Below are 13,171 nucleotides of genomic sequence, written 5' to 3'. Positions count from 1 at the left end.
AATTAGATTCAAATGAGTGAACCTTCAAGGAATTAATATTCATGTTCTGAACCTAGAACATTGAGTACTTGGCATCAAAGTACTTCTGAAAGTTCTTTTTGAAAATTATGGTGTTGGCATCTAGCTATAAGGAAGAGTTTCCTCCATAGCAATAAGACTTGAAAGTTAAGTTTCTTTAAGAAGATAACAAGTTCTAAAGTGTCTTTAAAAGAACTCAACAAAGCTTCTAAAGTGAAGCTTATCAGAATGTTGATGTTAACAAACCAGTGATCTAGACAACATCAATCAACTTCTGAAGATAAACCAGATTCTAACTAAAAATTTACTCTGGTACTTCAAAAAAGGTTAATCAAGAAATTGTTCTTTTATTCTGATTTTATCTTTTTAGGATTATACATCTCAGGGGGATTTTTGTGCTTTTGTAATATGCATTATTCTATGACTACCTTGTACAAAACTGTTCATCAAAATACATATTTTGTCATCATAAAAAAGGGGGAGATGTTTAGAACAAGATTTGGTTATGCATTTATACCTTGAATTTTGGTGATAACAATGTTGTATTTGTGTGAGAACAGTGTTGGTACCCTAATGGTTTGTTATTGTGTAGCTTTAACAGGCAATTCTAATTCTGAATATATGGCGTGCAACGTCATCAGTTTCTGAATAATGTGTTCCAAATCCGCTTCTGCGCTAGCTATTAGAAGTTATGAAAGATGTCCAATATTACTGCTGCAATGATCTTTCTGCTTTTGTGCTGATTCACTCTTGAGAAGCTTCTAAGGAAACATTATGTTGCTGCTGCAATGTTCTCTCAGTTCTTGCATTTAGACGTGACTCTGATCACCAAACTTCTGAAGAATGGCAAGCTTCTAAAGTTGTGTTATGTAGCTGAAGATTCTGAAGATCTTAAGTCAGACGATTGAAGTTATCAAGGTTCTGACTGAAGATTCTGAAGACTCTGAAGATTTTGAAAATACTAAAGATCTCAAGCCAGACTACTGAAGTTGTCAAGGTTCTGACCAAAGATTCTGAAGTTTCTGAATCCAGCTTTATGTTTCTTCATTTCATGCTTCATCAACTTTCATCAGAAGCCAATGAACTTGAAGATAAGATCAAATAGGAACATGATCAAATAGTACATAGTACAAATCGAACATCATTTTCATTACCTGATTTCATGGGCAAAGACAGTACTATACATCACACCTGTCACTGATTTTGTGAGCAAAGGACAGTACGCGGTATCACTCCTCTCCCATCCAACAGTGGACAGCCGCTCCATGAGCTTTTCCCTTTTTGCCCTCCAACGGTCTTCTTATTATGCTATATAAGTGAGACTTGGAGACTTGAAGAAAACACCGATGACACAATACTTTGACAAGTCTATTTCTTTGTGAAAATCTATCATTTGTTTATACACAATTTTTCTTTAAGTGTTTATTATTCATTTGTATAAAATCTACTTGTATAGAAGCAACTTGTAACACACAAAATATTATTCAAACTGTTTGTTTGATTCCTTGAAGAGGTTATCCTTGAGAAGACAAAGAAGGTTGTTCTTTGTGAATCCTTAAGGAGACTAAGATATAGTTGGATCATTGAGAAGATAAAGAAGGTCATTCTTTGGGATTATTGTAATTTGTTGATTATAGTGGATTAAGTCTTTGTGTATAAGGAAAAATCACATTGGCGAATGGATTGGAGTAGCTTTGAGTTTCAAGCGAACCAAGATAAAAATACTTTTGTTTTTATCTTTTTGTTATTAACCTGTTAGTGGTGTTCTTGTTTTGGAAAAAGCTTTTACTTGTAAAACCAAATTAAACCCTTCCCCCCCCCCCCCCCCCACACACACACACACACATACACACACGCAATTTCTTGTGTTTTTCACACCTTTAACTAGTGCATCACTCGCTTGGGAAGATTGGGATACATGAGAGATGACCCACATGTCAACCATTCGGAGTATAAGGAAATGGCGTCAAACTGATGTGTCTGACGGTGACCTTCGTATGGGTTGAAGCAAATGTCATATGGTACCAAACGCTCAAGAGAGACTCAGAATGGCTGGACTGCACCATTTCCCTTGTACGGAACAAAACTGGATGCAGGCGGCCAGTCCTAATCATAGGCAGGCACAACTTTCCACCTGGTGATACGAGGGAAGTGAGAGATAATCCATCCTAGAAAATGGTTTAGATACATTATTAATAACATGTGTAACAAATGAATCACGAAAATATTAGTAACAAGAAATTACCGTAAGAATCATGCAACTCCCTGTCATTTGCTTTGTCATCCAAAGATAACTCCCATCCCCCAATTGTACTCGTGAATCGTAGTCAGGTCGGTGAAGTAATTAAGGTAGACCACATCGACATAGGGTGCATTTTTATCCACAAACATGAATGTGGCAACCAAGAACAAGAGGTAACACTTTAATGCGCAATGTCGGTGGTACTCAACCTGCATATCATCATCTACGACATCCAAGCCCCCCTGAAAATGGAATTTATAAAGCTTTTCCAAAAATACTAAATCTCGCATGAGCACCTCTAGTGTCATGTGCCTCATGTGAGGCCTTAGCAAATTCATCCCCCAAATGGCGCACCATTATGTTGACCCCTTTCTCTCGCCCGATCCTTCCGTGGTCTAGTAATCTCCCCCCGATGAGAAGATGCAAGTGGCATGAGACGACATCCAAGGTGATGGTCATCTTATATACAGGTAGGTGGAAAAATGATGTCTCTGAATGCCACCTCTAAGTAAAAGCCACCAACATGTCGTTGTTTATGGTCATATAAGCCGAAGAACATAAGCGAATAACATCAACGAACCAAGTAGCAGTGGGTTGTGGCAGCATCAAAATCTTCCTGTCAGGGTTAAGAAATTTCAAACAATCACGCTCCTATAAAAAGAAAGTTTAACCATCAATATGGATATAATTAGTTGACAACATATGTATTGCAATAGAAAAGAAATATACCTTTCCATGCCAGACATGCCTACCAAATGGACTGCATAAAGATGTAGTAAAGAGGTGTCAAATGAGCCTCCTGGGTAACTATCTAACAGGAACTGGGGTTGGCAGCGACCTCCTCCTAGGCTTCAGAGGCTTTAGGGTCAATAGAGGCTTTAGGAACTTCGGGTTCTGGTGCCTGTGAGGCATGAGAGAGTCGGCTACGAGAACCAGACGAGTGGGAACCTCGAGGCTATGAAGTTTACGCACCATTAAATGAGTTATCAGAAACTCGCAACCTCGTGATCCTCGATGAGGCCCTCTCACGTCTTATCGATGCAATTTAAGACACATGCCCCAACCTAATCCGATCAGTGTTGTCTTCCGCCATTACACCTGCGTTAGAAATAAAGACAGATATAAACAACATATCCAGAGCAATTCACAAATTCTACAGAATAAACAATTTTTTTTCCAGAGTTTAATACGAAGATGTATCTTCGAAAATAATGTAGACCGAATTCGGAGATGCATCTCCGAACAAACCTGCGACTATCTCCCTTGGCGGATATGTCATTTCTTCCCTAATAGTCCCAAAAAATCTCAATGCACATTCTTCAAGCCTATCATATTCGTTTACACTACTGTCTATCGTAGATAATAAATCTAATGTAGCCAAAATAACTATCTACAAATCAAAAAATAAAAAGGAGGAGGAGTAGTTACCTAATCAAAATGACGAGAAGTAGTTTGAATGTTTGAGATGTTGGAAAGGATGGAAAGTTTCAATGTTGCAGAGCTCCAATGATGGTGTTTGGATGATTGGATGAGAAAGTTCATTTTTGCAGAGCTCAAATGTTGTTTTAATAACTTTTTTAGAAAATGAAGAAGGATGATGAGGGAATGTCTGACGTGGGATATGAAATATTACCATCCGGAGATGCATCTCCGGACCACCTACAAACTTTTGAATAAATGGTGTTTACGGGTATGCATCTTCGGACACACATTTTATACATATGGATATGCATCTCTAAATTAAGTTTTGACACAATGAGAGTGCCCCATCAATTTGGCCTGAGAAATGACTATAATAGGTGTGTTTGGAGATGTATCTCCATATTCAAGAGGCAGTCTGGACTTTTTATAATAGTGTGGAGCACCCATAAAAGTCGAAAGAGCATTTCCCTTAGAAAAGTATGTGTGGAGAAGTAAATAAAACCAAATGAGTATTATGTAAAGGATTATTGTAAGGGGCTAATGTCAAATATTCCAAGTCATCACTATTTTAAGGATGTCTAATTAATTTGCAGAGGCTAGGTTTCAATAACTTGTTGATCATAGGTTTGGAGGTCTATCATGGCATAGTGGTTGAGAGTGTCAGTGTGGAGCTAGGTGCGTGTTTATATACCATTTCTATGGTTGGACAAAAAAGGACGACCCGTCAGTGGCCCGTTATAATCGAACAAAAAAGTCTTATTGGGCGGGTGTGGGTCGGATCACGGGTTGCAAAATTGTTTTTTTTTTGTTCTAATGGTTTTGTACGGGAGAGATCAGATGTGGTTTATAAGCGCAGTGAAATCCATAATTGATTATGGCCCAAATTAAAATATCTTACTGTAATTTTGAAAATTTCTTAATGCATCCTATATATTACTAGTACACCATGTGAAAAATACTAAAATGTTTCAGATTCAGGAGATGCATCTCCGGACACACCCAATACACACACAATCTTGACTATTCTCAGTTATGTCCTAGAAGTTGGTTTTTTTAACCCGGAAATGCATCTCTGAAATCTGTCAGTAGATGCATTTTCGTATCATATGTGTAGCAGTATCAGAGACAGAAACCAAAATTTTATATTTTAACAAAATAAAATTACTATTCATAATATAAAATAAGCATTACATAGGTGATGAAACTTTATATCCCACATAATCCTTATATAGGTGCGTCCAAAGATGCATCTCCTGAATCTGTTTAGTATTTTTCACGTGGTGTACAGTAAGATATATGATGCATTAAAAAATTCTCAAATTTTTACTTTTTTTTTTTAATGTTTTAGATGTTATATTTTTGCATTCAATCCAGCTCTTTCTCACGACTAAAATGTAAGCCTTTTTCTACTTTTTATTATTTCACACTATTCAACAAGAGATGTTGCAAAATGATTCTAAAGTTTCAAAAATCTGTATTAAATTATATTTTTTTTTTAGTTTTTTTTTAATTTTTTTTGTTTATGTAGATGATGATTTCTATGATTTCTGGATTTTTCTTCTTTCAGTTAAGAACAGCTCTAACCCACCCATATGAAACCGCCACCCACATTTCTATTTTATTTTTTTATCATCAAAATTTTGGGATGCATTAATCATTTAAGCTCTAACAACCTAGCCAATCAATTTTACCATAAAGATCTTATTGAATTGGACAATTTAGATTAATACCTCCTCTGAACTTGCGCCATTAGAAATTATGAAAATAAGGCACACTTGACGCTCTGATGAATATATAAAACGTATAAAAACTGTATTACAACAAACTTAATTTCATTACATTTATTGTCCTGTTTCATCAAAAATATACATATAGAGCTAAAGGTTTAGTGAATACAAGGAAACTAGCTTTATAAAGTAAACAAAAAGTTTTTCCCCTCTATATACATTACACTTGTCTATATCACAAGATTGAAATTTATAGTACATTATTATTTTTTTGCTTCGCAAAGAATTGTATATAACCCTTCTATTACATTAGAAACACAATTGGCTGGTATGGGTAAAAAAAAAAAAAACTCCAGATTCTCTTAAATACAAAACATACAATTTTAGAGGATTCGGTCTTGAAGATCTGTCATCAAGGAGGATGCCAAGGAGCTGAGCTTTTTCCCAGTCTCTCCGGCAATGTTCTTAAGGGAAGAGATATCCTGTTGTGCCTGAAAAACAATCAGGAATGGGGCAGAAAGGGGAAAAGCATCCTATCAGACATCAATGCAGGAACTGAAACTGAGAACTCAAGAGGCAGACATCATGAACCATGAGTTTCGATATCAATAATGTAAGGAATACCTGAAAGGATAATCGATTGATGAGATCGCTGGCAGCAAGATCAATGGTGGAATCTCCGTTGTTACCAAAAAGATCAGCACTGGAGATGGAAGATGAACCCTGAAATAACAAGAGGAAAAACAAAGTCAAGTGGAGTCCCACTCAACAAATACTGGCCTATTCTGAATCTCAAATTTTAAGAGAATTCTTTTTCACATGGATAGGAAAATTCTACCGCTGGAATTGGATAAAAATCATGTGTTAACTTGATCCTTTACTGCCCATTTAAGTAACAAAAATTAGCTTAGCTTATTTATGAGAGACCTTTCTGAAAAAGTACTAGAAACAACTTTCCGTAGGATGTTCAGAAATAATTTCAGGGTTGTCTGTTGTTTATGGCAATAACAGTTTTTAATTGGGATAAACTCATAATCATGGACATTAAGAAGTGATCCCTAGGACAGACAGTAGAAAGGAGAACTATGTGACCCATAGACCACAAGTGTGTGAATAATTAACTACCTTCTTAAAAAAGACTAGTTTGATCGTACAAAATAGGTTCAGCTACATCGATCAAAAGCCGTCATAAAGTTCTATCATATATCATATTTCTATCCAACTCAATAATCTGCAGATTTTTCCTAATATTTCCTTTAAAAAAGATTTCTAGGTCTTCATCTGCCTCTAGTGATTTGGCTGTCCTTATCTGATTTATTTTCCTTACTGTAGAATCTACTAGTCTATTCTCTATATGCCGAAACCACGTAGGCCGAGTTTCCATCACCATTTCTGCAATTGGTGCTACTTCCATACCCCAACTATCTCTAATGTTGTCCTGTCTAATCTTACCACACATTCAACAAAACATCCTTACCTCTACTACATTTATTTTTTATATCAATTAGTTTTCATATTAGTTAATAATTTTCCTTGAGAAATTTGCTGCGAAATACACTAGCCCTTGATAATGCAAACGAATCACAAACCCCAATTACATTAGTCCTTTTTAGAGATTATTGTGGCTGGTGCTTAAAAACTAATGACTAATATTTTAGGTTCCATAGAGACTAGGAAAGGCATTTTGCACTAGGAACTAATGTGTCCATGACAAAATTTCTTAGGGATGAATTCAGGAGTTTGATTATTAATGCAAGTCCTAGCAATCAAAATAACATGGTTTGAAAGAAGCAATTCAATATAGTCCCATAAAGGGGATTGATCATTCAAGATAACACAAATGTCTTTTTTAAAGGAAGAACATGTTTCAGCAAGTTATTATAAGGAAGAACACATACTGAAAATTTTGACAAAGAAGCTCGAGTCTCAGCATCTCTCGCCTTGTTCTGGTCTCCAAAATATTGAGATGACGAAATAGATTTGGCATTTGAGAACTTCTTTCTTGCTTCATCAGTTTCCTCAATCTTATATCAGTCAAAAGTAAAAAAAAAAATTTAAAAAAAAAAAAAAAAAAAAAAAACACAATAAGTTCATGGAGAAAATAAAATAAAAATAAGGTGCAGGTTAAATGATTGTTGAAAGAAACACTAAGTGCAAGTTTTATGATGATTGGCAACATATGTTGTAGTCAGATGAGATATAAATGATGTTCACTGATTACAAGAGTACTAGTACATAACATGTAGATACAGTTTCAAAACAAAAATAAAACAATCATTTAAGATTCGGTAGCAATAATAATCATTTGTTCAAACATAATCAATACTTTTCAACATGAATGTAACATGGCTTGTTTACTACGTACTAGTACTATTGAAAAATATCAAATTTAAACAGTAATGTTTGTGTTATCTTAATTCAGATGATACACGTTTCGACATGAATGTAACATGGCTTGTTTACTAAGTACTAGTACTATTGAAAAATATCAAATTTAAACAGTAATGTTTGTGTTATCTTAATTCAGATGATACACGTTTGTGTAAGTGTAACTTTGCTCCATATTTTTACTTTTGGGATCATGTGACAAGAAGTGTTTGGGAACAACCGTGGTTGATTTTTGTAGAGTTGTCAAGTTGAGTCTTAGTTAAGTCTGTTTATACCCCTAGTATTTTTCAATGATTTCATGTTTAAACTATTATAGTTTTAAACAACATTGAAAATCCCTAAGAAAAACCAAATAAGACCATAAGATGGATGATATTGTTATAGCACACAGTTGTTCTCTGCCAATCATGTTCATGTTGTTCTCGGCTAATCTAACCAATGCATATCTTCTACTTATAAAACTGAAACGGGCACTATCACAAAATAAATTTAGGGATCCACAAATTTTGAAAAACAAATAAAACAACAAAATAAGTTTTACTAGTTTTCCTTCCTATTATGTAACATTACAATGTCAGCACTTTCCAACATATTTTGCATGATGGATCTGTATCTTGTTAAAAGTTCGAACTGGACATAGCCTCGATATCAAATTTTGAAGACAAACATATATAACTAAAATTGTGCAAGTAGGGCTTACTTGCAGTTTTGAGGTGCTTGACCCAAATTTCTTGGGAAAACCACTATCCATTCCAAAGTCTGCAAAGAAGCTTGATGACTTTGGTGCAGAAACATGATTGAATGCATTTGAACTTCCAGAATCCAACTCAGGTGATGGAACATTATCTACATACTCAAAACGAGAACTCAGAGATGACCTGGCAGACACATTGTTGTTTGTTGTGGATGGAACTGGAGCAGGTGCTTCTTCAGGCTTCTGCTCGTAGAGGTTCTCACTTGACTGCATTTTACAAGATCATTTTGTCAGCCATTCCTTTAATCAAACTAAAATAGAGAAACAGACAACGATAACCCAACAGGCAGTTCCGGTAAACAGCATACAAACAAAGATAACAATTTGCACACCTTTCTACTGAACTTAATTATTTGCTTACCTGTTTATTGAGCTTACGAGCACCAAGTCCCCCACCCTTCACAGGCTTTTTCCCACCAATAGGCTTCTTCAAATTATTTGATACTGTATGTGAAGCTCTAGGTGAAGATGCGCTCTCGGGCTTTTCTGCCTTCTCCAGTGTGTTTTCTTTCAGTACCTCATTGATTTTGACCTCAGGAAGTCCATTAGAAGACTGAGAAACAATAGGTGATGAACTCAAGCCGCCCTCCTCAACCATACTTTTAGCTACTTCCTTTGAAAGAATTTGCCTGTATAACTCTGCAGCCCTAGATGTATACTTTGCTTCTATTTTACCACCATCGGTCCAACCATGTTGCTTAAAGAAAGTCTGTGCACGACTGTTTCCTCCGAAGCTCATTATTTTCAGTTGCTCAGGTGTCCATGAGTCTAAGTTTGTAGATCTGCATAGAAAAAGGTATATAGGTATCAATCTTTTCTTCTTTCTTTCTTCTATTCTACCACTTTATCTTATTGATTGTTATGCAATTCTTACATAAGATTGTATGAAACAAAGATGCAGACAGGGTGAAAAGTTTCAATTGAGCGACAAAACATAAGACTAACGACTTATGCTTACCAGCCTAGTAAAATTTATTAAGCAAATGACTCCTGTTCAACATTTTATAGACCTATACACAAAAATAGATAGTGTTTTGCAGGGACAATGAACCTCTTAATGAAATGAATTTTTCTCTTAAAAATTACATTCACTCTTCATAGGAGTTAATCTGATTGATTATTTATCATCAATAATCTATTCAATTGCTTCACTATCGGTCCTTATACCACATTGAAACTCAAGAAGCACAACAAGATGATTTTATATAAACAATCATCTTTCCAATCCTGATTCTCATATAATATCAATCTAATCATGTAACACGGAAAAAACACAAAACACTAACAGAAACAAGAGTGATACTTTCTCAGGCTTTATTATCACAAAATGACATGCAACCAATGGACGACACTTTGGTCCCACAGTAATGTTTTCTAAATAATCTAGATGAGCCACCATCAGAGTAAGTGAGGACAAAGTATGTGCAAAGATCATGACTCAATTCTAAAAGTCATCTACAAAGCAAAGTCAAATTGAACATTACTCATAGATCAGAATCCAAATTGTATTAAAATCGAACGCCAACAACAACTCCTTCCCCCCACCCCCAACGTACAGAAAAACAACAATATTTCCAATTTCCAAATCAAATCCAGATCCCATATCTGAAACATACGTTATTCTGATTTCAAATAAAATTCAAAACCTGCCACAAAAAATTTGGAACTCATGTCTAGATCAACAATCCAAAACATACACAATATATAATAAAAATATCCACCAGCAACTTATTCTACATAGCATCCATATTCCAGACCATAAAATCATTTCACACATAACAAACTAAACCTACATATTAGAAGCAAAACCTCCTAGTGCAATTTCATCAACTATTGAAATTTCAACTATTTGTTTCCGGAAAATCACTAATCAAACAGCATTACTCTGAATAAACACACACATTAAAATCTCATCAACACACAACAAAATCACAAACTCATACATACACATTGAGCACAGAATCACAACATAAGCAACCAAATTCATCAGCATTAAACAAAACCAAGCAATAATTCACCTCACGAAACTGATGTGAACACCGAGACTTCTATGAACAGCAGAACAATCAATGCAGAGAAAGATCCCATACGTAACAGACGCCCATGTTGGATTCTTCGTATTGCAATCGAAACACATCTGAAACCAAAAACCACCACATCTTCAAAAATCGCACGCACACAAATCAAAATCACAGATCTAAAACCCGATCTCATAAATCACACAATGCAAATAAATTCTCAAGCCAAAAATCACAATCACAATAACCGCGATCAAAAATCAAATAATGCACCAGAAATCAAAATTCAAATGCAAAACCTTATTCTCAGACTTCAATTTGAGTTTTCTGAACACGACGTTCTTATCGGTGAATCCATCGGAAGCCATTGATTATGAAAAATGCAACAAAAAATTTCAAAAAAAAATGTATATGAAAAATGGAATTGAATGAAGCCCTTTGATTTTAGAATATCTCAGGGGTGCTTTGGTGGAAGAAGAGCACCACCTGAGAAAAATTAGATTACTTTATTTTTGGGATGAAAATTATTGTGTAGTTTGAAACCGCAAATTTGGTGATTTTTGCGTTTGTGTTATTTCCTTAGTTTGCTCATTTTCCATTTTCGATCGTCTTAATAAGGTGATTTTTTATAGTAGCAAAATAAAGTTTGTCTGGAAAGACGTAATTGCCCTTTGAGTAATGAGGTGTTGTTAGCAATTGGGTTTTCGGGGGTCGGTGAATGGTAGTTGTCCCTGACCAAAGAGTGAACAAATCAGACCATGTGAGTTTTCAACAATAGATAGATCTATATTGTCGCTGTAATGTAATTCTTTTAGATCTTATGATTATTATTTCCTCTCATGAACTGGGTTACTCTTCACTCCAAGATTAGTTTATAGACAAAGATTAGTTTGTGGACAAATATTTGGGTAATAGTAAGAGTAATGTTAACTTGTGCAGGGGCACAAGTTAACATTACCCTAATAGTAAAAAAAGGAAAAATGCTCTTTCTACTTTTTGACGGTGTCTTTTACATTCTTGAAAATTTAAAAATATCATTTATGTGTTTGGAAATATATCTTCGAACATAATCAAATCACATTAAAATGCATTTTTTTTAATTCAATTCATTTTGTAAAAAAATATGATTTGGAGATGCATATTCGTATTATATTTTGGGTGTATTCGGAGAGGCATCTCCAAAATAACATATGTATTCAATTATTGTGTTTTAATTTATTGAGTTAATTAAATGAATGACTCATTGATATTTTCGGAGATACATATCCGAACATGACCAATGAAAAACTGGATAAAACACCACCTTGCACGATCTTCTCCATACTCAAACAACACTCTATTTTCAAAATCCTTAAAAAAAAGTTTCCTTCATTATCAATCATCTCTTCAACACCAAAACATCATTTTTATATTTCATCACATCAAAGGGAGCAAAATAAGGTAGAATTTGAGATAAAGTTCATTTATTTCTTACATTAATCTCGTTTATGAGTTGAAAAATGGACACTGAATTTGGATATACATCTCCGAACAAAGTTCGGCGTGGTCCGGATATGCGTATCTGGATGGTCCCGTTAGTTTGATTTTAAAAAAAAATTGTTATTGGTGTATTAAATATGGTGCATTCGAATATGTTTCCCAAAGCTATTGTGAGTGTGGATGTTAAACCGATCAAAATGAAGTATGATTTTAAATTGGATGAAGTGAATGATGATGTTCAACCGGATGAAGTGAATGATGATGTTAAACCGAGTAATCGATTGATTGTTGTCGAGGTAGATGTCCGTGCATAACTTACAAATAAATGAGTGTTTATTATTCGTGAATATATGTTACAATGGGTCCATAGGAAAGCCGGAAATTGGGGTTTATCGTTGTAATAAAAAAGTCCGACAACGGTTCTAATATAAGACAAGCATTTATAACAATGATATGCGAAAGAAGTGGCACATACCAACCAAGGATTAGGAAGTTGAAACAAGATGTCACTAGATCAAGGAAATATGAGTGTCCATTTAAATTGCACGGATACCATATGACGGATGAGACATGGAAACTTAATGTGATTTCTGGTATACATAATCATGCCTTGACTGACAAGCTAGTCGGTCATCCCATTGTATGTCGCATTGTTCTAGAGGAGAGGAAACTTATTTCAGACATGACATTAAACATGGTGGCGTCGAAAAACATACTTGCATCTTTGAAATGAAAAAGACCTCTAAATATTTCAAGTATCAAGCAAATATACTATAAATTTAAGCTTTCAATGAAGATGTTTTGATGAAGAGAATCAAGATTGTGAAGACATGGTCAAATGACATATAACCTTAAGTGCTCAAACTATCTAATATTAATCCATGTCACCTCTCATAATTCATGTCATTGCATTTTATACTTAGAAATATTTTGCATGGTTTTTAAATTGAAAAAAAAAATCTAAGCCAAACAATCGGCTGCAGTGATACATCAATCAATTGTCATCATTCAAAATTGCAAAAAATTTAAGACCATCAATCAACTGCATTGGATGAGCATTCGATTGACATTAGTTGAAAATTTAAAATTTTCAACATATTAAAAGGAGAAATCGATTGTCTAT

General features: G+C 34.7%; 2 protein-coding genes across 2 annotated transcripts; one reads left to right on the top strand and one right to left on the bottom strand.

The window, feature by feature from the left end:
- Positions 1 to 5,475: 5,475 nt before the first annotated feature.
- LOC127075003 (probable ADP-ribosylation factor GTPase-activating protein AGD8) lies at positions 5,476 to 11,183 on the bottom strand. Its single transcript, XM_051016438.1, has 7 exons — positions 10,869 to 11,183; positions 10,570 to 10,688; positions 8,913 to 9,333; positions 8,498 to 8,758; positions 7,308 to 7,433; positions 6,034 to 6,132; positions 5,476 to 5,900 (listed from the first exon to the last, which is right to left on the bottom strand). Exons 1-7 carry the CDS (start codon positions 10,935 to 10,937, stop codon positions 5,793 to 5,795), a joined length of 1,203 nt encoding a protein of 400 aa, XP_050872395.1. The 5' UTR covers positions 10,938 to 11,183; the 3' UTR covers positions 5,476 to 5,792.
- A 1,002-nt stretch (positions 11,184 to 12,185) lies between these two features.
- On the top strand, positions 12,186 to 12,781 carry LOC127136999 (uncharacterized). The gene is made up of 2 exons (XM_051063499.1): positions 12,186 to 12,344; positions 12,419 to 12,781. The coding sequence occupies exons 1-2, from the start codon at positions 12,186 to 12,188 to the stop codon at positions 12,779 to 12,781; spliced, it is 522 nt and encodes a 173-aa protein (XP_050919456.1).
- The last annotated feature ends 390 nt before the right edge of the window (positions 12,782 to 13,171 follow it).

The sequence above is a fragment of the Lathyrus oleraceus genome, chromosome 4 (genome assembly GCF_024323335.1).
Source record: "Lathyrus oleraceus cultivar Zhongwan6 chromosome 4, CAAS_Psat_ZW6_1.0, whole genome shotgun sequence".
NCBI lineage: Eukaryota > Viridiplantae > Streptophyta > Magnoliopsida > Fabales > Fabaceae > Lathyrus > Lathyrus oleraceus.
The sequence above is the reverse complement of the archived record's forward strand: the minus strand, read 5'-3'. Positions and strand labels throughout refer to the sequence as shown.